Source organism: Typopeltis vanoorti, chromosome 5 (assembly GCF_054136105.1).
Source record: "Typopeltis vanoorti isolate ZY-2024b chromosome 5, IOZ_Tvanoo_1.0, whole genome shotgun sequence".
NCBI classification, from domain to species: Eukaryota; Metazoa; Arthropoda; class Arachnida; order Uropygi; family Thelyphonidae; genus Typopeltis; species Typopeltis vanoorti.
In genome coordinates, this window is record NC_143553.1 from 95,426,827 (window position 1) to 95,454,468 (window position 27,642).

A 27,642-nucleotide genomic window follows, 5' to 3' on the forward strand; every position below is an offset into this window, starting at 1 on the left:
ATTACAGTATTTCACATGCTATTGTTGAACATGGGAAACCACTTAGTGATGGTGATTATATTAAAGAAGTTTTCGTAAAGTGTGCACCATTTTTATTTTAGGACTTTCATAATAAGGAAGCTATTGTAATGCGCATGAAAGAGTTACCATTAAGTAGGAATACTATTAAAGACAAAGTTATATCAATGAATGCTAGTATAGAAAATTAAATACAACAAGACTTGAACTCATGCCATTGTTTTTCCATTTGTCTCGACGAAACTATAGATATTACGTCATCAGATCGATGGCTATTATTGCAAGGTATGTTCACGGTGATTCTATGCACGAGGAATTGATAAAGTTAGAAAATTTACCTCAAAACACGACAGGTAAAGACATATGCGACTGTGTTGTTAAAGTGTTCCGTGAGAACCAGATAGATTTATCGAAAATATTTTCGATTACAACTGATGGCACGCCTAACATGGTTGGCTGTATTGTCGGTTTTATCAAACAATTTACAGAATATGTTGGTCATCTCCTGGTTTCCATTGCATTATGCATCAGGAGACACTGTGTGCGAAATCAGGCTTAAAGGATTTGGATGATGTGATGAGAATTGTGACAAAGGTAACTAATTTTATTGCTGCCAGGGCTTTAAACAAACGAGAATTTAATTCACTTTTAGCGAAGTTGAATCAGTATACAATGGTCTATTAATGTACAATGACATTCGATGGTTGAACGGTTTGTTGAATGTTTAAATGAAATTAAATTATATTTAAATACGAAGGGCATGGAGCACAAATTTTCTCAGTTGAACGATTCTGCTTGGCTCAGTAAGCTGATGTTTTTGACAGATTTTTCATTGCACCTGAATGAACTTAATATACAATTTGCAAGATTTCGGAAAATCTGTCGATGTTATGTTTGGCACAATCAAGAGCTTTGAGAATAAACTCAAAATATTTCAACGTGATTTAAAAAGTAACAATTTTAAGTATTTCCAAAGAGTGAAAATTTTTTTTTTTAATGAAACCAGCCCCAAAAATTGTGAACAACATATCAGCTAATCTATCGAAGTTCTAAAGTCAGTAACCGAGCAGTTTTCTTCTAGATTTGAATAATTTCGAATGATGGAACAAACAATCCAATTCATAAAGTATCCTGATGAAACAGAATTCATGGATCTTAAATTAGATGGCTTTGAGCAGTTGGGTTTAAAAGATCTAGAAATGCAACTAGCCGACTTCCAGTGTAATCCTATCTAGAAAAGAAAAAATGAATTAGAACTTGAGCTGGAATGTCTGCATGATACTGCATGTAAAAATTCAGACTGTGAAATTCTAAGCATGTAGCCATCCTGAAAACTTTCATGCTCTTAAAATCTTTGCTAAAGCTCTTCTAATAATTTTCTCTTCTACATACTCTTGTGAAACTCTATTTTCTACCTTAAATAATATCAAATCAAAAGGGAGAAATAGATTGAGCAATGATTTAAGCGCTGCCTGTGTAGCATTAAAATGTACACACTATAGCTCTTCTATAATGAACTTTCTACGTACTCAGCAACAGAAAAGTCACTAAACGTAATGTAAGTTCGTAATTTCACTTTATTAAATTAATTGTATAATATGAATTCATAGATTTTTATATCAATGTCCTATTAAATAAATAGCCTTATATGATATGTATAAGCCACCATCTATGATTATGTAGTTAAATTTATAATGCATGTATGCAAGTGGCACATCAACAACGTCAATATTTAAAAAAAAAAAAGGATGTCTGACACACCTTGGTAAAAAGGTTCGCCATCACTGATCTAGACAATGAGACTTATTTGTGCTTAGGTCCTACAGAAGATTCTAATAAGGAAGAAATGGAATTTTTTTGAGGCATTAGAGAAGGCAGCTGACTCGATGAGAAAGGAAAAGTTGGTCCTTCTTGGAAATCTAAACAGCAGAGTAGGAAATTATTACCAGACATAAGAACGTTTTGGGAAAATTTGGAAAATTTAATAATAATCGTGAGTACCTGCTACATATTGCTCAGGACATGGACAAGTTATTACTAAAAACATGTTCCAACATAAAAATGTGCACAAATTCACATGGAGAGAAGAGGCAAGGAATAAGAAAAGTCTCATTGACTATGTTATTGTTGACAGTGATGTTATCCCACTGGTTCAGGACAAAAAAGCATACAGAGGATTTGAAACAGGAAATTATCGCCATTTAATGTTGAGCAGGATAAAATTGAACTTGAAAAGTTGAACTTTATTCTGCAATATTGAAAAGGGTGTGTGAAAGAAAGTTTTGAAATGAATCAAAGTTGAACAGCTATCAGATGTGAACTGTAGACTCAAATACACAAGCATTATTCAAGAAAAACTGAAAGAGTTTGTAAACAAGAACGAAACTTTTGGAGATTCAAGTGGCAAACTCTACAGAAAAACTTTGATTCAGCCACAGTGGAATATGGTGAGGTAATCCATTAGGATAGAAAAATCAGCAAGCATATTGAAAGTTCCTGGCAAATAAGTCACCTTGAACTCTTAGGGAATATAGAGAACACTATGAGAAAGCAAAGCACATTGTGTAAAATTATCAAAACAAAAGTCATGGGAAGCCTATGATAAGAACATTAAAAATAATGGAGATGGAGGAAAGTGCACTGAAAAAACCTGAAATGTGGAAAAGCAACTGGACTAGATGATATTTGATGAGAAATGCAAAAATATAGAGGTATAAAAGTTTTACAGTTTTTACACTGCATAATTCAGAAAGCCTGGTCAGAGGATAAAGTTCCAGATGATTGGAGTAGAGCACTCAATGGTACCCATCTATAAGAAAGGAAATAAAGTTGAATGACAATTACAGAATAATTTGTGTACTGAGTGTTCCTGGTAAGATTTATACAAGTATTCGTGAGAAACAGCTAAATACAATTGTGGAGAAGAAGCTTGGAGACGAACAAGCCGCATTTAGGCCAAAACAGAGGTCGCCGGGATCAGATTTTCACTTCAAGACAAATAGTTCAAGAAATCTTGGGAATGTAACAAGGATCTATATTTAAGTTTTGTAGAATCTGGAAAAGGCATATGACAAGGTGCCAAGAGGAAAGCTCTTCAAAACGCTATAGTTATATGGTGTAAATTTTGATTCTGGTGTCGAGGCTAGCTGGTGAAAGGATGTACTGTCGGAGAGCTCTTGAAAGATTTGTGATTTTTGTTGATTTATTAATATTTTGTTAGATTTAATTGTGTAATTTTAGTATATTATGGTAGTTTTATTAGTGTAGTTAGTGTACTAAAGTGTTTTATAACATAATCTATGTCGGGAAGTCGCTGCTAGAGGGATTCGTAGTGTGTAGTGTTCGTGAAAGCTCCTGATAAGATAAGCGTTATTTTCAGTTATCGTTGATAAATTTACTTTAATATTTCATAGTTTTGTTTGCCTTGCTTTGTTAGTGCATCTGTTTGTGTGTTTTTGGTATTATAATTTATAATTTGATAAAATACATTACTAGTATGGCTCCAGTACGAAGGAAAATGGCGGCCAGTAATGATGGTTTGCCATCTTCTTTCAAGAACGGTAATGTAAAGGAGATGATTCAGTGTACTATCTGCGAAATGTATGCTTTGCAGAGTGTGGTCAGAGTGTGGTTAGATGATAATAAAGGAGTGAATGTGTGTAGAAAATGTAGGGAGAATGAGGAATTGAAGTGTATTTCGGATCGTGAGTGTGATATTTTTGTCAAACTTCAGAATGAAGAAAATAGGGATATGACAAAAAACGGCGAGGTTGTACCAGAGAATTGTGAGAGTGTGAATGTAGAAAGTGTGAATGATAATATTAATGGTTTTACAGAGAATAAAAAAGATGAGATAGATGCAATGAGTGAGATCGCGTTGTTGAATGGTGCGATACAAAGGGAAAAACAGCAGCTAGAGCATATGAGCAAAAGTCGACTGAATGAACCAGCCAATAATAAAAAGTATGACAGGAAAAATAGGCGTACGAGTGTGAACATGAACAAAATGAAGGATAGAGTGCTGTATGGAAACTCGTCAGTACGAGGTGTGTTAGTAGAGGATTTGACAAAATCGTACCAACCTGGTGCGACCATAAAGGATGTAACTGAGTCTATTAGAGAGCAAAAGGAAAGGGTGAAAGAAATGATTGTTGTGGCAGGTACGAATGATTTGAAAGGAGATAAAATGGAAATGATAGAAGACCTGAATAAATTGTTTGAGGTAGCAAAAGAAAAGAGTGAGACAGTTAGAATGATTAGTCTTTTGCCACGGTATGACAGTGAAATGTTTGAAAGGAGGGCATTAATTGCGAATGACTTTATGCGTGGGTTATGTATGACGAGTGGTGTGGAATTTGTGGATGTGTGGAGTGAGTTCGATGGGCGAAAGGATCTATATAAGATGGATGGCTTGCATTTGAATGGTTACGGCGTAAGTAGATTTGAGAAAGTGTTGCTGAATGTAGTGGATGTGCAAATTCAGGGAAACTAGATTTATTAAGGGGGGGGGTAGATATACAGTCCTTAGGGAGGCAGTTGAATGTATGAATGAATATAATATGCCCGAGCGAATAAGGACAACAAATCGGAGTGGGATAGTTAATATAAGGTATCAAGGTAGGGTTGGGGCTAATGGGGGTCTTAAATTCATGTACACTAAGGAAGAGTTTTTGGCCATGGTTGGCACTTCCAGACCACTGGTTATTGGTATTAGTGAATCACGGCTGACTGTAGATGATATAGCTAGTGGGATTGAATGTGATGGGTATAGTGTGTTCAGGAATGACCGGGAGAATAAAAATGGGGGGAGGAGTATTGTTGATGATAGCTGATGAGCTACAGCCAAGGAGAATAGAGAAAAGAGCACATTTGAGGCCATTTGGTGTGAGATTGTGGCTAGCAGAACTAAATATACAATTGGTTGCTGCTATAGACTAGGTGATGGAAAAGATGGTGGTGACAGTATGCACAAGCAAATAGAAGAAATGAGTGGAAGGAGGGTAATTATTATGGGAGATTTCAACTATGGTCGCATTGATTGGAGTGAGGAGAGGACACACGGGAGGAAGGAATTGGATTTTATGTGGTTATTAAGGGATAACTATCTGCGACAGCATGTAATGGAAAATACTAGGGGTCAGAGAGTGCTTGACCTAGTAATTACATCGGAGGATTTGGCTGTAACAAATATGACCACATTGCCACCAATTGGTGAGAGTGATCATAGGGTCTTGACTTGGGAGGTGGCTAAAGGTGTAGAATTTCAAATTAAGACAGGGTACATGTGGAGTTATCGGGCTGGAAAGTATGACAAGCTTAGGAGTTTGATTGGTTCAGTGCCATGGCATGTACAACTGCAAGGACTAGAAGTTGATAGTGCATGGGAGGCAGTTAAGAAGTGTTTGCATGAAGCAATGGCTGACTGTATACCTAGAGTCCGAATAATAAATCAAGTAAGGGTTAAATGGATGAACAACACCATTAAGCTTGAGCTGCAAAAAAAGAAACAACTATGGAGGGAATTTAAGGAGAAAGGTGACCGGCAGGCACATGAACGGTATAAAGCACAGGCCAGAAGGGTGACGAGTGTGGTAAGAAAAGCAAAAAAGGATTACGAAAGAACATTGGCCATGCAGGCTAAAGAGAATCCTAAACAGTTTTTTAGATATGTAGCAAGTAAAAGGAAAAATGTACATGGCAGAATGATTTTAAAGAATGCCGATGGTAGGGAGGTAACTGAATCAGTTGATATAGTTGAGTTACTGAGTGAGCACTTTGCAAGTATATATCATCCAGGTGGTGACATTGCAGAAACAAATAAACCAGTAGATTATACCGGAATTGTGGTGAATGAAGTGGAGGTGAGTAGTCTATTGCATAACCTCAATGTCAATACATCCGTGAGATTGGATGGTATACCAGCTCGTGTCGTACAAGAAGCAACTAAAGAATTGTCAGTACCCTTGACCATTTTGTTTAATTTGAGTCTCGGGTCTGGGTTATTCCCGAGAGGGTGGAAAGAGGGGAAAATAGTTCCCCTGCATAAAGGTGGTTCCCAGACTGCTGTTGCAAATTACTGACCGATTAATATATCAGGAATCATTGTTGAGGTCTTAGAGAAATTAGTCAAGAAAAGAATACAGGATTGGATAGATGAAAATGGGATATTGTATGGGGGACAACAGGGTTTTGTGAAGGGTAGGTCATGCCTCAGTAACTTGCTCACATTCTATAACACAGTGACGGCTGAACTGGATAGGGGTAATGGGTTTATTTACAGTGATACTACTGGACCTTCCCAAGGCCTTTGACAGGATACCACATGGAACCCTAATCAGTAAACTGGAGCAGATGGGGATAGATATAGGGTTGGTGAGATGGATAGGAGGGTGGTTGAAGGAGAGATACCAGAGAGTGGTTTATTCAGGAGTGGAGTCTAAAAGACGGCTTGTGAATAGTGGTGTACCTCAGGGCTCTGTTCTTGGACCACTGCTTTTCAATTTGTTCATCAATGATATAGGAAAGGATTTGAGAGGAAGTGTTCACTTGTTTGCTAATGATGCAAAGTTGGGTAGAGCAATTGTGAGTGCACAGGGTGTCAAAATGTTACAGGATGATTTGGATAGTTTGGAGGACTGGGCTAGGAAAAATGGATGTCAATTTAATGTGGCAAAGTGTAAGGTTATGCACTTTGGGGTGAAAAGAATAGCAGCAGTATATCGCATTGGTGGAACTGTACTCCAGGAGAATGATGAGGCCAGGGATTTGGGAGTGTTGGTGGATAGTGAATTGAAGTTTAGGGGGCACATTGCAAAAGTGACTAAATCAGCTCATCAAATCACTTGGCTTATCTAAGGCATGGTCTGCCAGTCCAGAGCGGCTGCACTGGTGAAACCGGATGTAGTCTTGGTGTTCTGAAATCCTGATATTTGTTGTTCTGCCTGTTTGGCCAAAGTAGGACAATTTGCAGCTGCAAGGGACCTGGTATACACCAGGTAGGTCTAGGGGAAGTGGTTGGTGTTTGGTAGAGCGGATAAGGGATGCCAACTTTTTATATGGTCTGTAACAGGAAGTAAGGTCATATTTTTTGAGGATATTGGTTATTTTTTCAGAGGTGCCCTGGATGTAGGGGATGGTGATAGACTTGGTGTAATCTTTATTGTGGAGGGGGGAGGGGGTTGTGGTTTACAGGTTTTAGTATTTTTTGGATTTTTTTGGGGTTATAGCCATTGGCTAAGAAAGTGTTGAGGATGTGGTTTAGTTCAATAGTCAGGGCCTTGTCATCTGAGCAGATTAATTTTGTCCTGTTATATAGTGTTTTTATCACCCCATATTGTTGTGAGGGGGGGGGGGGATTGCTGGTGAATGTATCTGCCAGTGTGGGTGGGTTTTCTGTAAACAGAGAAAACCAAAGATCCATCAAGCTGGCAGGTGATTAAAGTGTCTAGGAAGGGGAGGGTGTTGTTTTCTAAGGTGAACTGGACTCTGGGATGTTGGTTGTTTAAGTGTGTTAGGAAGGAGTGGAGTGTGTCTGAGCCATGTGGCCAAATAGCAAACACATCATCCACATAACGAAGCCAAATAGTGGGTTTTTGTGGGGCGGAGTTTAAGGCTTTCTCTTCAAATGTCTCCATAAAGAAATTGGCCAAGGGTGGGGAAAGTGGTGAACCCATGGCTGTCCCCTCTATCTGTTCGTAGAACTTTCCTTGCCAAACGAAATAGCCTGAGTTCATTGTGAACTGAAATAGGGCTGAGATATCGGGAGGAAACTTGGCTTGGATGAGCTCAAGGGTTTCTTTGAGTGGGACATTAGTGAATAGGGAGGAGACGTCAAAACTGATCATTATGTCAGTGTGTTGGAGTGTGAGATTTTCTATACTGGCTTTAAAGTGGGCCAAGTTTTTTATGTCTGATGGTTGTGTTGCCAGTGTAGTGTGTGAGCGTTTTGGCTAAATGTTTGGCTAATTTATATGTGGGGGAATCAATGCCATCCACTATGGGATGCAATGGCACATTTTGTTTATGTATTTTTGGGAGTCCATATAATCGGGGGGGGGGGGGTCTAGAGTTATAAGGTTTAAGTTTGTTGGTGACTTCCACAGGCCAAGAAGTGACTTTCTTAAGGAGTCTGTGGATAGTTCTAATCTGAGAGCTGGTCGGATTATATTCAATGGGGAGGTAAGTAGTACGGTCTCGTACTAAAGAATTTAGCTTACCTTTGTAGTCTTTTTGATTGAGTACCACAGTGGCGCTTCCCTTATCAGCTTTGGTGATTACTACTTTTTTGTTGTTTTTCAATTCTTGTAGGGCTGTATATTCGTTTTTGGATAAGTTGGATTTTGGAGGTTTGGTTTTAGTGAGAACACCGACTACATCCAGTCTCACGTTGTTGGCGATATGGTTAGGCAGGTTGCGAATTCCACGCTCTATTTGGATCATGATTTCTTCAGCAGGTATCCTTTTAGGAGCTAGGGCGAAATTGTGACCACGTGAAAGTGCGGTGAGTGCTTCAGGCTTTAAAACTGCCGACGAGAGGTTGACTACAGTGTTGAGTGGTGGCTGGGGTACAGAAGTAGAAGTCCTTGTCAGGTTTTCGTATTTTTTCACGTGCCGACTACGTATTTTTTCGAATTCCTTTCTTGCCGATGTGCATGAGATGTCATGAAGTATAGACCATAGATCAAGGCCGAGTGTATTAGAAAGCTCTTCCTCTAGCGCCCGTAAGGTTTTGTTTTCATCGGCAAGGAGAATGCGCGTCGCGGTAATTTGTTCTCTTAACAGGGCGAAGCCAGTGCGGTTATAAATGCGTAGAGCTTTCTCGGAAGTAAAACGGTGCTTCAATTTGACACAATTAGGGATCACTTTGTTATCCCGGCAACGTTTTAGGAACGTCAGCCGATTTATTTGCCTCGATATCTTCGACCTCAATTTGCTGTATTGACGGGTCTTTCGTGCGATTGCATCTCCGTGGATGATCATGATTCTAGTAGTAAGACTTATACGTTGGTTAGACATAACTGGTAATTAGTTTACGGAATTAACAACGCATATAAAGTATATTAATTAAAGGTAACTTTAATGAATAACTTCTATATTTCGGCAATGTCACATTGCCATCTTCGGGAACATAAAGATATGGTATGTGCACTCAGGAACTAACACAAAGCAAATGAGGAAGAAAGCAAGAAACTAATATTGTTCCTAAAGTCCTAATGGTGTCCTCTTGCGGGCTAATTTGGTAGTCTTGGCAGTTGGGCTGAAGTTCTCATAATGAAAGTCTCCCAAATTTGGGGCAGTTTCATGCACCCAAATTTGTTGAGGTTAGGAACGTTTTTTAGAGCTGCTGAAAATTCTTTGAATAATCTTTCGTATTTAAACTTGCTGCGATGGATTATTTTTGTTTTCTTCCAATGAGACCACGCCTTAGATACCCATATTGAACTAAACCACATCCTCAACACTTTCTTAGCCAATGGCTATAACCCCAAAAAAATCCAAAAAATACTAAAACCTATTCACTAATGTCCCACTCAAAGAAACCCTTGAGCTCATCCAAGCCAAGTTTCCTCCCGATATCTCAGCCGTATTTCAGTTCACAATGAACTCAGGCTATTTCGTTTGGCAAGGAAAGTTCTACAAACAGATAGAGGGGACAGCCATGGGTTCACCACTTTCCCCACCCTTGGCCAATTTCTTTATGGAGACATTTGAAGAGAAAGCCTTAAACTCCGCCCCACAAAAACCCACTATTTGGCTTCGTTATGTGGATGATGTGTTTGCTATTTGGCCACATGGCTCAGACACACTCCACTCCTTCCTAACACACTTAAACAACCAACATCCCAGAGTCCAGTTCACCTTAGAAAACAACACCCTCCCCTTCCTAGACACTTTAATCACCCGCCAGCTTGATGGATCTTTGGTTTTCTCTGTTTACAGAAAACCCACCCACACTGGCAGATACATTCACCAGCAATCCCCCCCCCCTCACAACAATATGGGGTGATAAAAACACTATATAACAGGACAAAATTAATCTGCTCAGATGACAAGGCCCTGACTATTGAACTAAACCACATCCTCAACACTTTCTTAGCCAATGGCTATAACCCCAAAAAAATCCAAAAAATACTAAAACCTGTAAACCACAACCCCCTCCCCCCTCCACAATAAAGATTACACCAAGTCTATCACCATCCCCTACATCCAGGGCACCTCTGAAAAAATAACCAATATCCTCAAAAAATATGACCTTACTTCCTGTTACAGACCATATAAAAAGTTGGCATCCCTTATCCGCTCTACCAAAGACCAACCACTTCCCCTAGACCTACCTGGTGTATACCAGGTCTCTTGCAGCTGCAAATTGTCCTACTTTGGCCAAACAGGCAGAACAACAAATATCAGGATTTCAGAACACCAAGACTACATCTGGTTTCACCAGTACAGCCGCTCTGGGCTGGCAGACCATGCCTTAGATACCCACCATAAAATTCGTTGGAAGAAAACAAAAATAATCCATCGCAGCAAGTTTAAATACGAAAGATCATTCAAAGAATCTTCAGCAGCTCTAAAAAACGTTCCTAACCTCAACAAATTTGGGTGCATGAAACTGCCCCAAATTTGGGAGATTTTCATTATGAGAACTTCAGCCCAACTGCCAAGACTACCAAATTAGCCCGCAAGAGGACACCATTAGGACTTTAGGAACAATATTAGTTTCTTGCTTTCTTCCTCATTTGCTTTGTGTTAGTTCCTGAGTGCACATACCATATCTTTATGTTCCCGAAGATGGCAATGTGACATTGCCAAAATATAGAAGTTATTCATTAAAGTTACCTTTAATTAATATACTTTATATGCGTTGTTAATTCCGTAAACTAATTACCAGTTATGTCTAACCAACGTATAAGTCTTACTACTAGAATCTCAGTTCTTTACTTTATGCAAATGAAGTTATACTCCTAAATAAATCCAGGACAAGTCTACAGGATTCTCTGAGAAAAAATTGAATAACTGCTGTGATAAATTTGGTATGAAAATCAGCATTAAAAAGACATATATTCATAAGATAAGCAAGATAGGCAGAAATATTAAAAACATCAACTGCATCCTGAATGGAGAACCTATAGAATAAGTAAAATATTTCAGCTGTTTAGGCACAATTTTTAGTGAAGATGGCAAATTAAATTTGGAAAAATACAGCAGAATTAGCAAAGTTGGTATGGTAGGAAGTAAACTAAATAAATTTATAAGGAGTAATAGAGAGATTAATCAAAACACTAAATTAGCTGTATACAAGACAGTATTCAAACCAATTTTAACTTACAGATCAGAGAGCTGTGTTAGAAAACTCTTGATCAAAGACTGAGGTTTGAGAGTCCTGAGAAAGATTATGGAACTGAACAGATGGCACTGTCATATTGGAAACAAGGCTATTAGGAAAGAACTTGACACTGTTAGCATTTAGGAATGTGTATGTATGGTCACTTAAACAGAATGGGAGAGGAAAGATTAGTTAAATAAGTGTTCTTTGCCAAGATGGTAGGAAAAAGACCCAGAGGAAGACCAAGATGTAGACAAATTGATACAGTAAAAAGTGCCTTGGAAGGCAGAAATATGAGATCTGAACATATTGGAATGTGAAAGATAACAGGATAATCTGGAGGAAAATTGTTGATAGGAAGTTAGTAATTATTATTATTATGGGCGACTCCAAGGAGTCCTTAGACTCATCGAGGGAGGCCCTAAACATCATGTCCATTACAACTATTCGACATTCACAGTATCTATCATACCTTGCCTTGAACTCATTCACTGTCATAGCACCCACAACAGACTCTTGCAGCTTATTCCACTCATTCACCACTCTAAAAGTAAAAAAGTCAGCTCTAACACCCTTCTTAACCACACTCTTGCCCAGCTTCCATGGATGTCCCCTAGTCCTCCCACCACCAGTCCTGTTCTCAAAAATATCCTCTGAATTAATCTTATAGAAATCCTTCAGCAATTTAAATGTCTCAATCATATCTCCCCCTTTCCACCTATCAACCAATTTTTGCAACCCACAAATCTTCAACCTAGTAATGATGCAACTTTTCATGTAGTACTATCATAAGATCCTATACCCCCCCCCCCCCCCAGAGGGTATATGTCAGGAGGGTATATGTCATATATTATCCATATACATCATATGATGATATATATGGATAATATATGACCTCTGAATCACTTCAACCACGCTATTGTAAAAATAACATAATTTAAAATTATAAATTTTTTTACAACTGTTTCTCTATGTAGGTTAGTATATTATTAGTTTTGGTTTTTTAACACATATGATCAGCACTTGAGATGTGCCTGTATTGATTTGTCAAAATGAAATGTAAAGCATTCGAAATTGATGTACTTACTAGATTGTGATAATTTTTATAATTTCAATCTTCTTTATTGGAATTCAAAATTGTTAAGTGTTGAGGTATTTCTATTCTTCGTGAAGACATTCCCTAATGCTAATGAAGACAACGTGTCAGCCATTACACATAACTTTTCACTTGCCATTTACAGGAAGTGTGAATGCTCACTGAGGGGATTGATGGGCGATTGGCAGCTGACACAGAGAGAGAGAGCGTTCAGTATCGAGATTGAGAAAATGAGGAAAACAAGTAGAGAGAGAGAATGTAAATTTTGAGAATGGCAACCAGAGAGTTTTGTTCTTAGGAAGTTTTTAAGAAAATGTGATAGTCAGGAGAATATTAATAGAAGATTCCATAAAGGAATCATAGCACTGTGGATCTTTAAACTGGAAGAGTTGAGACTGTCAACAAGTGTTTAGTAAATAAAATAAGATATTGGTGTTGATGTTCAAATTCAATGTTTGAGGAAACTCTGAATGGAAAGTTTCGTCTGCTGTCTAAAGGATGCTGAATCTATTTGTTATTCTACTGGAAAAAGTGATGGAATTATTAAAAATCTGAAACTGTAAAGTGGCTTAACATGAAGAGCTCTACTTAGATATGTTGTTTATGAAGTAGTAGAAGAAACTTCTTTCTCTAGTACAAAAATTGGTAATTTGTGCATCAAACTGAACTTCAAGAAGTAAGAATATTTATACTCCAGTGAAACAGGAGGAATGATTGAAAAAAAATCATATGCCAAATAAGGAATTTAAAAAAAAAAAAAAAAAAGGATCCCATGGAAGTAAAGAGGTAGTTTATATTTTCAGGAAAGGGCCTAACAAGAAAATTGACTAATGAACATTTTGTTGTTGTGTAAACAAGGTGTTTAGTCTATCAACAACAACAATAAAATGTTCAGAGTAAACAAGGCGTTTAGTCTATCAACAACAACAACAAAATGTTCATCAGAGTGAATGATTGTATTCTTTTAAGATAAGGAGATATCTAAAGTGTAGATTATTCAGAAGGCCTTAGATCCAATTTATTTTGTAGTTATTTATGTAATTTTATTTAAAATGTATATATTATTTTAGTTGGATTAAATTCTCACTTCACTCAAAAAATGTATATAGTTTTTATTTGGTCTAAAATAAATTGAGTTAAAAGTCATTGTACCAATCGGAATAAACTCCTGCATTATTACTTAACACTCAGTGTAAAACAATCTCTTTACAGAGATAAAAAATAATAAAAATTCCTAAAGTATGAGATCTCATACTTTAGGAAGACAAGTACTTTGGTTTTCTTTCCTTTATTTTTCACTTTGATTAACTGAAGGTATAAATTACATGATGCTCTCCTAGCCCAGAAGTCATTTGACATGTTAACTCATTCACTGGTTGGTTAATGGAGGATTTAATTAGTTGAATGTCAGATATTTGAGAGCTCAAATATATATGTATGAATTTATTTTATTACATATTTAATAATAAATACATTTATTAAATATTTATTGAATGTTGGCTGAATTTCAAAAACCACACTATTATGTATAAAGAATTCATAATATTCAAAGAATATTTTCAGTTGTGACTAAGCTAGGAGGTAACCCCAGGTGGAAAAAAACTTAAGCTCATTGTAAGGCAAATAGTGATTAACATCTCGATTATGTTTTCAGGAACCAAAAACGTATTACTCATTCTCCTTTTTAAAAAAAAAACAAAAAAACAATACCAGACTTTACATTCATGCTCTTTCACATCATGAACCTTATGTCAACAAAGCCGTTAACAGCTACAGGATTTCATTGTCACCTGCCTCTCAAGAAGGAATCTATCATGTTAATTTCTCATGTTAAAGATGTTTTTGAATGAATAGCCAAACTGCTTAGATCTAATAGTAGCCTTTGCTTATCATTCTGCTTTTTAACAAGATTTCCAATTTTTTTGGGCTCTGCAAAGGATAAGCTTCTGCCTTTAGACCAACCTGGAGTCTACCAAATTCTGTACCAGTGTGGATTATCATACTGGATTATAAAGGCAGGTAGATTGGTGGCTGTTTGCCATGATTAACATCTCGATTATATTAAATTCCATGAGCCAGAAAACACTAGCAAATGGCATGTTCTGCTAGTCCAGCTGAACTAGACTAGCAGAACAAGCTGCCTCCATCAAACATCAGGTCCTTTGGAAAAAATCTTAAGGTATTTCACAAAAGCAGTTATCTCATGGAATGTTGTTTACAGAAAGAAAGTTGTGAAATTTTGCTTCACCATCCAAATATAGAAATGATGGTCTGAAGTTATCCCTCCTATGGGAAATTAGTTCTTCACATATTCTGTACTTAATGGTTTTGAAGAATTAATAATTTCTTTCGTTTCAATTTATGAAATTAAAAACTTGGTGTATTTTAGACTGCACACCACTACGTCAGTCATATATGAAGCTCACATTTTTTCATTGTTGAGTTTCCAGTTATCTCTTCTACTTATTTAATTTGAAAGTCATACTGAAGATGCTCTATATACTAAAGTGCAAATTTTATGCTAAATAAAAAGTGTCAGGTAAGCTATTCATTATTTATTTATTTATTTATAAAAAATTATGGCTGTGATCTGTGGCATTTGCAAAAATATGGACCAGTCCCAAAAATTTTGAGTTTGAAATCCCATTCTGAAGAATGGGCTTTATTATGTATTTATCCAATATTTAGAAGTGTTTACAGAATATATATGTGATTCCAATATAATTATCTTACCTAAGTTTTGATTTATACAAAACTGACCTGCAAGTAATAGTAACTTAAGTAGACTAGCTAATTAAGCTACAACTGAAAAGACATAATAAAGTTATTATTATTACAGTGTCTCCATGGGACACTGTAATAAGTTGCAGGTTCCTCCTGTCACAGAATGAAATTGCATATGGGTCACTTTCTCTGACAAGTGATATGATGAAACAACTCTGCCACAAAGAGAGCAGAGGATTAGTGATGTAATGCAAGTCTAAAGTTACATTACATTAGTGAGAACTAGTAATTCATGGAAAATTTAATATAAACTTTGTTTTTCAAACTAATAAAAACAATACCTCTTTAGCAGCCATCACCGTTCCAACTCCGACTGTCAAAGCTTCATGAGGAACTTTAGACAAATCATTGTTAAAAAATCGTGCATTTGCAAGGATTGTGTCCATTGCAAGCGTTTTAACACGTGTACGAGAGGAAAGACTAGAACCTGGTTCATTGAAGGCAATATGTCCATCAGGACCAATACCTGAAAGTTAAATGTTATATCAGGCAAATATTTGACAAATTTTACCACTCTAACCACTTTTGATAAATTAACACTCATTTAGAAAAAAGGCAAAAAAAAAACTAAACAATCTGGATATGCCAATTATAGTTTGAAAACTATGGTTATAACGATGACTTCAGTACTTAATTAAAAATGGAGAGTAATAATATTTTAGGAGAGACATCTCGTTCTAATTCAATACATACAAACACAAAGGCCTAATAATTAAAGTTTACTGCTATGAGATTTCCCACCAGTGATCAAGCATTTAGATATGATGGAGATACTACAGAGAATGCAAAAATGAAAACTGAATTGTACTATAAATAAATTCATGGTGAAAATTTATAAGCAAATAAAGTGCAAATATTATTTATAAAACAAATTTATATAAAGTAAACAAAATCTTTAAGAAATTACAAATATGTATGTATAATCACACAATTTATTGTTATAGGATAATAGCTGCAAAAGCAAAAAAGTTCACAGTAACTTTTTTTGAGTTGACATCACAAGAGTGAAATAAAGATAATTGTTAAGCTGCTACTACTATTTCACTGAATTTCAAAACAGTATTCTCAGAGCACAAAAATGCTTGACAAGTGAAACCTGCACAATTTCAATTGTTTCCACATTAATTAATTGTCACACTATGTGTTCTGTGACAGATGTTTTTTGTTTGAAGGATGCTAGTTTGAAATCCAACAAAATATCATTGCTTGAATTGGAAGTTTTTCCACTTGGTTATACTATAAATTAAAGATACCAAGAAATTATATACTTTAATCCTTTATCCAAGTGTAAACAAACACGTTTGTGCCTGAACTACAACCTTAGTATCATCTCTGGGTCTGGCTCCCACTAATGAGACCTCGATAAAGGTCGAAACCGGTCTGAGTAGTGACCCTTCCCATAATGCATAGCATCATACATGTCTGCAAGGAGATGTGCTTTGCATTATGGGATACTAAGGCAAGTGATGTGAAGTCATTAGCTTCTTCATACAAGTTGCCCCAGTCCTGAAAATAGTTCAGGTGCAAACTTATTTGCTTACATTTGGATAAAGGATTAAACCAAGTATATAATTTCTTGATATCTTTAATTTAAATCATTGGTTAAATAATTTATTATATTTATTTTGTTTGCATGGAGTTAAGTCAGATGTAAAAAAATTAACCCAAATAAGAGCTAACATCCAAGTCTCTCTACTCGCATAACTATTCTAGAAGGAGAATGATGATGATGAATGATACATGCAATATCAAGGACGATATCACAAGTATGACAATTCAGTTAAGTGGAAATTAAAACTGGCATTGAAATTCATCAATGCATGGTAAGTGATCAAAGGAAGCTATATCCCACATCCTTAAAGACAAGAGAGCCACATAAAAAGCAAATGTTGTAGATCCAATAATGGGAGAAAGGTGATGACACCAAACTCAAGAGCATAGAAAAAGTAGAAAGGAGAGTGCCTTATACAGCAACATTTTTTCTTTCCAAGAGACACATGGATATCAGATTCAACTTGGATCTAATCAAAAGAAGGCACTTGGAAAAACAGAGACACAGGGATTGAAGAATATAAGAGATTAATAGAGAAGTCAGAAGAGCCACCAGGAAAGACGAGGAAGAGTTTTATACTAATAAATGTAAACAGATCGAGTTCTAGGTGAAGAAGCAGAATTATACAAGGATGTTTTTTTTTTTTTATATCGTGACCTAAAGCACAAGTTTAAGCCTAAATTGAATGTCATCAAAGACAGAAATGAACTGGTACTAACAGAAGAAATGGAAATCAAAAACAGATGAAAAGAATACTGTGAAGAACTGTACAACAGTGAGGATAAAGAACATTTGGAGGAGCCCCTCTCACCAGGAAATGTCGATTTGGAACTCCCTCCACTTAGGCATGAGGTTGAAAAGCAGTTAAACAGCTTAACAGCAATAAGGCCCAGAGTTCAGATGGATAAGTGTTTCATAGATTGATTACGAGGATATGGGAGACAGGATCATGGCCTAGAGACTGGAAGAAGTTAGGTTTTTCCTGACCACAATATAAGGCTGATAGCTAATTTGTACATGGAGCAAGAAGTCATGGTAAGAACTGGATTTTGACTTAACTGATTGGCTTCAGTTTGGAAAGGGAGTTAGGCAAGGATTTATACATTCTCCTCATAGTATCTATGCTGAGGACATCATGCATGCAGCATTGGATGAGCTCAAGACAGGATATTAGGATAGGTGGAAATTGATCAGTAATCTGAGTTGATGATATAGTAATAACAAGGAAAACTAGGACAAATTCTTGACTAAGTTTATGAGATTAGTAAGAACAGAGGACTTCAGCTCAATACTAGCAAGACAAAGATTATGGTTCTCAAGGGAAATACAGACAGGGAAGCTCCTAAGAAACAAATGTACCTTAATGGAGAAAGAATTGAGGAAGTCAGCAAGTACCTGGGATCCATTATTAATGTGCAGAATTGCTGTTCAGAAGATTAGGAATGTCTAAAACAACAGTCAGAGACTCATTTAAAATCTGGGATGGATCTATCTCCACTGGAACGAAGTTGAGGATTTTGTTTTTCCAACAAAAATTTATGGATGCAAGACTTGGACACACTCAAGAAACCGAATAGAAAAAGGATAGCTGCTAGAGAGGATCAGTAGAACTTTTTTAAGGCTCCTTAAGGATACTGACAGAAGAAAGATTAAATACTTTGGACTCACTAAAAGGATGGATGGACAACTTCTCAGAACAATAATAGTAGGTAAAGTTGCTGGAAAAAGAGGAATGGGTAGACTGTCAATGAGATGGATGGATTGGGTGTTGTCTGGAGTGACTGATCTTCAGAGAGTTGAAGCCTACAGAAAAGCACACAACAGGACCACATGGGAAGGACTGGTGTGGCACATCACCAAGCATCGGAGTGACCATACAGTATCTGTTGATGTCAATGAACAGATGGATGGACATTACTATGTGGCAAAGAAATATGACCATGAAAGAACAAAATAATCTTAGTGAATGTGTGAAGACAGGAAAGAGTCATATGATTTAGAAATGGGTTGTTAAGCCATAACTTCAGGAAAGAATATGAGATGTGCGAGATAGAGATATTAATGCTATTGCTAAAGCTTGACTGGATCTACAAAGATTTAAAAGGAATCAAAATGGAAAAGCTTTCAGAGGTGAACTGCAGACACAAATATACAAATATTATTCAAGAAAATATGAAAGTTTGAAAACAAGAATCAAGTGGTGAAGTTGTCTGTAAGAGAGAAAAATCAGAACCGCATGGTAGATCAGAATGTTAAAGATGCTGTAATGGAAAAGAAGAAAAAAGCATACAACAGGATAGCAAGTAAGACAGCTTGTGCGATGAGAAATACAAAAACAATTAACACGTTCGTGTCATGGCAATCAGACTCTTCTCGCTATCATTCCAACCATCTGGTTGGCAAGAGAAAACACCATGACCCCATGACCCCATGACAGTTTCATGCTTGCATATTGGCAGAACTATGACAGACACCACATGTCTGTCATAATTCAGGTGTAACCAAAATCTGTGTAAAGTGTGTATATGGGGAGGGGGAATGTTTGTTTTAGGATATATTGGAAAACAACATTAAGTAGAATGCTATACTTGGTTGGTATATTTTAATTACTAAAAAGGCATAAATGTGTGAACCATCATTAATGAGCTATGTGAGAATGGGAAATATAAGGAAGAGAAAGAACAGCTGCAAATAGAAATACTTTTGTTATAGCAAACAAATTATTAATAATTAATATTTGTGCCATTATATGTCTACTCTATAAGTTGAGTAAAGTGAATAACATATGATTCTGTAAACTCTCGACATGCATCATATGTGCATGCATGATGGCATAATAGAAACTTTTGAGGAGGGAAAGAGATTTATTTGCAAACTATGAAGTGCTAACTAATAAACAGCCACTGTATACAATTGGTAGCTTAGTAAATAACTATAATGAAGGACTAATCCAATGAACTAATAATGTTGATCAAGTGATTCATTTAGGTGTGGCAGGAATACATGTGGGTTGATGGCTCAGCCATTATCTTATGAAATTTGTGCTTGATGTGTATTTATCTCTCTTTTATTTAGGTTTCAGTTGGTTTCTAAAAATTGTCTTTTGTTCACTGATGATCTAGATACACTTTTTACATATTTATTATTTATTTATCGTATGGCTTGTACACATGGTTAAAAGACAATAAGATATAATACACATGAGTATAGATAAGATACACATATATGATTAAAAAAATAAATAAAAAAATAAAAAAGAAAAAAAAGTCTATATTCAGGCAAATACAAATATGAAATTTATGACAAGCGTGAGGCAGAAGATTAGTCATATTTTAGCATTTAGGTTTTTGATCCAGTTGATCGCCTCTGGGGATAGGTCAAAGATATCCTTAAAGTCACCTGGATATGCTGTCAGCTCGCATTCCTATATTATATGGTAAATGGTTTGGGTCTCGGCTCCACAGGGACAGTGGGGATTTGGTATCTTACCCCACTTTGAAAGTAAGTCTCCACATACACCATGGCCTGTACGAATCCTATTAGCCGTCGTCGACACATTCCTTGGCAAGTCAAATCCAGATAGTTTTTGGAAGATGTTTATGTGATTGCGAACTTCAGGTGATACTGCTTGGACCACAGTACATCCCACCTACTCACCATACTGTCATTCTGGCTAAGAAGATTATGGGCGGTTTTTATGGTAGATCTTCTGGATTTTAGTCTATTAGATAAAGCATCTGGAATAAATTCATGTATTGGGATATTTTGGTTATTTAAAATTCTTTTATATTCACGAAGCAAGGCTTCCTGTCATCGCAGTTCCAGAGGAGCAATATGGCTCAAAGTGGAGAGCCATTGTAAGGGTGTACTCCTAATGCAACCTGTTATTACACACAGAGTGGAGTTAAGTTGAGTATCTAGTTTATTGACATGGTAACTATTGAGCCAGGCAGGAGCACCATACTCTGCTGCACTGTAAACTAGACCCGTTGCAGTGCACCACAGAGTTGTGGCACTTGAGCCCCATATAGTACCACAAAGCTTCTGAACTGCCAAACTTTTCTGGTGCAAACTTTAGCAGCGATATTAATCATATGCTGTTTATATGTCAGAGTTCTATCCAGAGTTATTCCCAGATATTTAGGTGTCGGATTAAACGAAATTAATGTTCCATCAGCATATATCTCTAGTTTTTGATTTAAAAGACTATTATTCAGATGAAAGCAAGAATATTCGGTTTTACCAGAATTTGGTGTTAATCTCCATTTTTTATAGAACTGCCATAAAGCCGACAGATCATTTGTCAATATTTCTTCAGTTCTTTTGATAGACTTGTCGTTGATCGCCAAAGCTAGATCATCTGCAAAAGCAAACTTCCTGCTGGCTGTTTCAGGAATCTGCAATGTAAAGGCTGAAAAGCAGTGGTGTGAGCACTGAGCCCTGAGGTAATCCATTCTTAAGCACTCTTTTTACTGATGCTTCCTCCAGTGACTACCCTGAAATATCGATCACACAATAAGTTGTTTAGGAGATGACCCAATATTTTACATGGGATAACTTTAAGAAATTTATATATGAGTCCCTTCCTCCAAACAGTATCGTAAGCCACTGTTAAGTCAATAAAGACTGCAGTAGTATTCAAGCATCTTTGAAATCCTGCTTCAATGTAGGTTGTTAAGCTGAAAACTTGATCTGTGCAGCTGCGATCTCTTCTGAACCCTGCTTGTTCTATTGGAACACGTTCCAAAATTTTATCACTGATCCTGTTCAATATTAGTCTCTCCAACAATTTGTAGGTTGCACTTAAAAGGACTATGGGGCAATAGCTTTCAGTTCTGTCTGCTTGCTTACCTGGTTTTAACACAGCAATGATTTTTGTCCTTTTAAATTCTTTAGGAATGTAGCCTCTTTCAAGTATATCATTAAAGAACTTAGCCAGCCACAATCTTGCATAAGGTCCACAGTGCGTCAGGAATTCATTATGAACATTGTCAAATCCAGGAGCCTTCCCCATTTTGATATTTTGAAGAGCCGAGGATATTTCCTCACAGGAAAAAGGCAAAGAGAATTATTGATTCTTTTGAGTTACAGACTTCATAGCCTTTAGTTTGCGTTTTACCTCTTTAGAATGTTCTTTATCTATCGGAGCTCTAGAAAGCGAAACAATATGAGCAGCTATCTGATTCGGATTGACAAGAGGAGATTTCTTTGGTACAGAGGGCTTGAACCAAGCTTTTCTACTAGTGTTTGAAATCTATGTTTTCAGTTATTTGAATCCACTTTTCCCTAAGAGCAGCATTAAGACTATGGAGCAGTTCTTCTCCTATCTCAGGATCCTTACTTTCAAGGAATTCCCGATACAGGGATTCGCTTTCATTGGTCCATCCAGGCACGTATTCTTTTCGGTAGCCTCGAAGAATGTATTTTTGCCACCGCTATAACTACTCCAGTGAACCATGTAGTGTTTTTGTAAGTTGGGGGAATTCTAAGGTGTGCGTCTAGATCCGCAGTGAAGTTTTTCCCAGTCGGCTTTTTGGAAATTCCATCTTGGTCTAGGAAATGATGTTATCACTGGAATTTGGGCTCCTAATTCCATAAAGATGGGATGGTGCTGGCTATTTGGAAAAACCTCAAGAATATGTCTGAAAGTCTGTAGAGGGTGATTTTCTCTATCAGTGGAGACTAATGTCAAATCTGGGTTATAATATTCCTTATTCCAGGCTCTTGATTTAAAGGTGCCTTTTTCTTTGGCATCAAAAACCAAGTGAACACGGTGTTGATCTGCCCGTTCAGCTAATATTTCCCCGTTTTGATCATTCCGATCGTATTTCCAAGAAGTATGATGACTGTTGAAGTCCCCAGAGTACACCGTTGAGTGGGAGTATGTCTGTAGAACATCATTTGGCCAAACAGTTGCAGGTGGTTTATATACATTCACAATCGTAATGTCTGCTATTTTAACAGCGATCTTATGGATTTCGTCATCACTCGAAGAAGATATCAGCACAGCATTCTCAATACCATTTCGGACATATTTTATGTTGCTGTAGTAATCCCGAGAATGTCGTAGCCAGGGATTATTGCTCTATATTTAACTTGATCTTCAGTTTCGATATGTGATTCTTGAATGAGAAGTAGATCTATGTATTTTTCTCGTAGAAGTTTAGAAAGACATTGACATAGTAACTTTTTACATAGTAACAGATATATACACATAATTTCCAATCATTATCAGAATTATTCACCCTTTTGTGAATTCTACATTTTTTTTAATATTGTTATTTATTTATTTTTTTTTTTTATCAGCAGCTCTTCTGTCTTATCAGTCATAGATATCTCGCATATGCTAGTATTTTGTTGTAAATAAGCCGTTTATAATACATAGAAGTATTAATTTTTATTCAGGAATAGAGGAATGGTTACTACATCAGTTCTTTCCAAAAACTGGAATAAAAATGATCCTATATCATGAAAAGTGTTCCATCCTCATACACTATTCTGCAAAAGAAAGAAAAACAAGTAATTTTCTTGTTTTACTAAATACAGAGATATTTACATCTGTGTACTAGTACTATATTTAGTAACAATTAGTTCAATTACAGATAAATGGAAGGACTCATAATAAAAAACCTGTCCCCTCCACCAATGGACACTATGCCACATGCACGTAAGCAAAACAGATTTATAATAGCAATAAACATAGCATATAACAAAATACATTTATCCTAACATTTTCTTCCAAATTTTCAGTTCCAGAAAATACATACATAATGCAGCTATTGGGTACAGAAATCACACAATTTATGTAAGGCAAATTTTCTAAAGGAAATAAAGATGTACACGAGTATAACTGAAATTAGTTTGAATTATATTTGAGATTTTCATTATCATTAAGACAGTTCACAAATGATAATTTTACAAATAAAATTCTACTAAAAAAAAAGTTGCAGTTAGCAAGCCATATAAGCTTTGTGAAAATGTGACTGCCAGATGTGGAAGCGACATATGCAGGGTGGTTCAAAATTCCACGTACAAACTTTGAGGAGGAGGTAGAGAACATCAAAATCAACCATACTCACATAGGAAAGCATGACCAGAAACGAACGATACTAACAGGGACACAAAGATACAGAAATAACACAAGGCAGTAAGTAGTGCAAAAAACTTAATTAGGAGTAACTGAACAGTTCAATAGTAGTTGGATACATAATATGGTTTCACATTAGGTGCTGAAAGTTACGACCATTAGCAGTGATGCATGCATGACACCGACGACACATTAATTGCCGTACATTTTCAAAAATACCTGGAGTTTCCCGGATATTAGCAGAGGCAATGGCGATTCTTGACACGAGGTCCATGTCAGAGACAACAGACATTTCGTACACCATGGCTTTCCCCACAGAAAGAAATCAATGTCCCCATGCAACGGGTCCACCACGCCCAATCCATCAAGCCCCAAAGGACCTGTCCAAATACTGACACACAAAATGCCAAAATGGGCTGGAGCCCCATCGTGTTGGAACCACATCTGCCGATGCACAGTCAATGGAACATTGTTCAGTAAATCTGACAGAACTTCTTCCAGAAAGGTGCGATACTTCTGGGAGTCCAGTCGAGGTGGTAACAGGTATGGGCCGACTAAACAGTCAGCAATGATACCTGCCCATACATTAATGGCGAAGCATTGTTGTGCAGCATGTGATCGCACAGTGTGTGGGTTCTCATGGGCCCACACATGAGCATTGTGATTGAAGACCCCATTCGAGGGTAAATGAAGTTTCATCCGTGAACAAAACACCAGTTGGAAAATCCGGGTCTACGGCACGTTTCTGCAGAAACCACTGTGCAAATTCCACATGTCGAGGATAATCTTCGGCCATCAGTAACTGGACCTGTTGCAGATGAAATGGATGTAAGGACTCAGAGTGCAAAACGCGCAATACACTGGATCAAGATACTCCTATAGCAGAGGCAACAGCACATGTGCTTGTCTCTGGATTATTGTCCATCGCATGCAACACCTCCTCTTCCATGGTGGGATTTCGTGTCGAAATCCCACCATGGTTAGAAATTAAAGCATAATTTAATTTCTAACCAAGTAAAAAAAACTTGCTATAGCCATCTTTCATTGACAGTCATTGACTTTCATTGACATTCTGCTTTTCACCCAAATTACTAAAAGTCCAATGGATGAAGTGCAAAAACAGAATACAGAATGTAGAAAATTATGCTAAACATTACACTACAAAAACTAACCAAGGATATATTAGAACGAAAATATTCAATGTAGATTTTCATCTACATTGAATATTCTTGCTAAGAGTGGCTAAGATGAAATGGCAGTAGGTAAACAATGCTAGACTATAGAATGACACTTGGATCAGAATATAAGAGCATGGAAACCACATAAAAGCCTGTCAAGAAGACCACAGAGGTTAAGAGATTGCACTATTTTATTAAGTGTATGTATAGAAAAGACTATAACACCACAAAGTCTAAGACAGAACAGGAAGAAAAGTCATGTAGCCAAAATGTTTAAAAAGGATTAAGGATTTTCCATCATAATCTAACACAACTGAAACTCATAGTTGTAATATGATAAATTAATGCTTAATGTCACTGTGAATCTCAAATAATAAGAATGCTGCCATTTCTATGCAGTATTCCAGATTGCCTACTATGTAAGACGCTTATGTTCATGTTTAGTGTTTAATACTACAACTACTCTTTCCCTTCTCTGATCACTAGTGTCTGAATGTAACCATTTTATAATTATTACTTGGCAATATCTCACCTATTCTAGTTTTGGTAACACTATTATGTCAACATGATACTTTTCTAATTCTTCTGCCACATCCACTTCTATTGATATTTCTTATCTTGATGGTACCTATCTTCAATTTTGCCAATCCCCCCCCCTGTAGTCGACTTAATTGTTTGTGCTGGCTCCCTGAAAAGAGTAGGCACCTTTGAGAGATAGACTTCGGTATTGAGACCACATGTTTATTAAAAATGAACAGGATACATAAGGACAGGAAAACCCAACAAGTTTTGTAAGTCGTATGGCTTACATCATCAGGGGCACTGAGGTATAAAAAGTTAAACACAACAAAGATTAAATTCCTAGTCCATTAGATGTTTCTGAATTGTAGCATTGAAAAAATTGAAACATTCGTTACTGAATGTTTGTTGGAACATTGTTATTTGTTGTCACATTCTGGGCTTTGCGTATGTTATGTCCAAGATCAGACGAAGTTAGATTTTTTATGAATGCCGACCACACTTCGTGTAATATCAAACCATGGTTTTTGTTGCACTGTTTAGGAATTCTAAGCATTTTTTCCCGCTTCCTTGAATTTCCTTGTGAAATAGTTTTTATCAATATATGACATGATCGTTTTTTCCCAAGGTACTTTATGGCCAATGGAAGTTGTGTGGAAAGCTAAGCCTGATTTGTGTTCTCTTCTTTTTTCTACGTCTTTCTAATGTTCTGCCATACGGATTTCTCCTCACCTTCCCATCTGGCCTAAGTAACAAATACCACATGAACAATAGATTTGATAGACTCCCGGTTTTTTTTATGGGATGGTGTGAAGGTTTTGGTGGATGTAGGTATCTTGATATTTTTTCTAAAGGGAGAAAAGCTACTTTTAAGTTTTACTTGTGGAGCAATGTCGCTAACCTGTCTGTGACATTTTTGATGTATGGTAGTGAGATTGCGTTCTTGAAATCTTGTTTTTCTACATTGGTTGTGGGAACTGTGTTCAGGATTTTCTTGATTGTTTTTGGCTCAAATCCATTAAGTGTGAGGCTCTGTGTTAAGTAATGTAATTCTTCATTTTGCTTTTTTTCCGTGCTGGATATCTTATATGCTCTGTCTCTCAAGGTTTTTATTATACCTATTTTTTGTGAAGGGTGATGGTGTGAGGCTGCATTAAGAAATCTTCCTGTAGTTGTCAATTTTCTGTAAATGGAAAAGGTTAAACTTTTTTCTTCTTCATTTTTTTCTATGAGGCTATCCAGGAAAGGTAATTTTTTATTTTCTTCTATTTCCAAAGTGAATTTTATATTTGAGTGTATTCTGTTAAGATATTCTTTAAAAACAATTAATTCATCTGCTGTTCCAGAGGCAAAGGACAAAAATGTCATCCACATACCTTAGCCATCTCTTGGGTTTCTTTTGATAGTTATTAAGAGCGTTAGTTTCAAAGTTTTCCATGAAGAGAGGGGGGGGCATTGCTAGGCATTCCTTTTGTTCCCAAAATTTGTCCTGGAATGTGAAAAACATATTATTCATGCAGTGTTTGTATAGATCTACAACATCTGGTGGAAAAAGATTTTCAAAAAGAGTCACTGTATCATTTCTCAGTACATTAGTGAAGAGGCTTACTATATCCAAGCTTGCTAAAACGTCTGAAGGTTCTATATTGACATTCTTGATCTTCTCAAAATGTAAACTGTTTTTTATGAATAAATCTGTTTTTCTTATATGTGGTGTTAACATGTTTATCAAATATTTTGCCGGATTTGATGTCATAGAATCTCTTCCATCTACAATCGGTCTTAGCGAAGTATCTATTTTATGTATTTTTTATGAGCTATAACATGGAACGAGGAATTGAGCGGTAAGGAAATAAATGCTGCATGGGAACTTACAAAGAAATACATAACAGCGTCAATGTCCGAATGTATCCCAGAGGCCAAAAGGTTGAATAAGGTTGGTAAAATGGATGAATGTAGAGCTTAAGCATGAAATCTGGAAAAAGAAAGTCCTTTGGAGGAAGAACAAGATGAATAATGGTAATCAGTCACATGAAGAATATAAAAAGAACAAACTAGGAAAGTGACTCAGTTAGTAAGGAA

General features: G+C 36.6%; 1 protein-coding gene across 1 annotated transcript in view; it reads right to left on the reverse strand.

The window, feature by feature from the left end:
- The window catches only part of Oscillin (glucosamine-6-phosphate isomerase Oscillin), a 120,002-nt gene that overhangs the window by 13,006 nt on the left and 79,354 nt on the right, over positions 1-27,642 (reverse strand). The window contains exon 5 of the mRNA XM_090392624.1: positions 15,506-15,690. Within this exon, the coding sequence (XP_090248750.1) occupies positions 15,506-15,690 (185 nt within the window). The remainder of the gene's footprint in view (positions 1-15,505; positions 15,691-27,642) is intronic.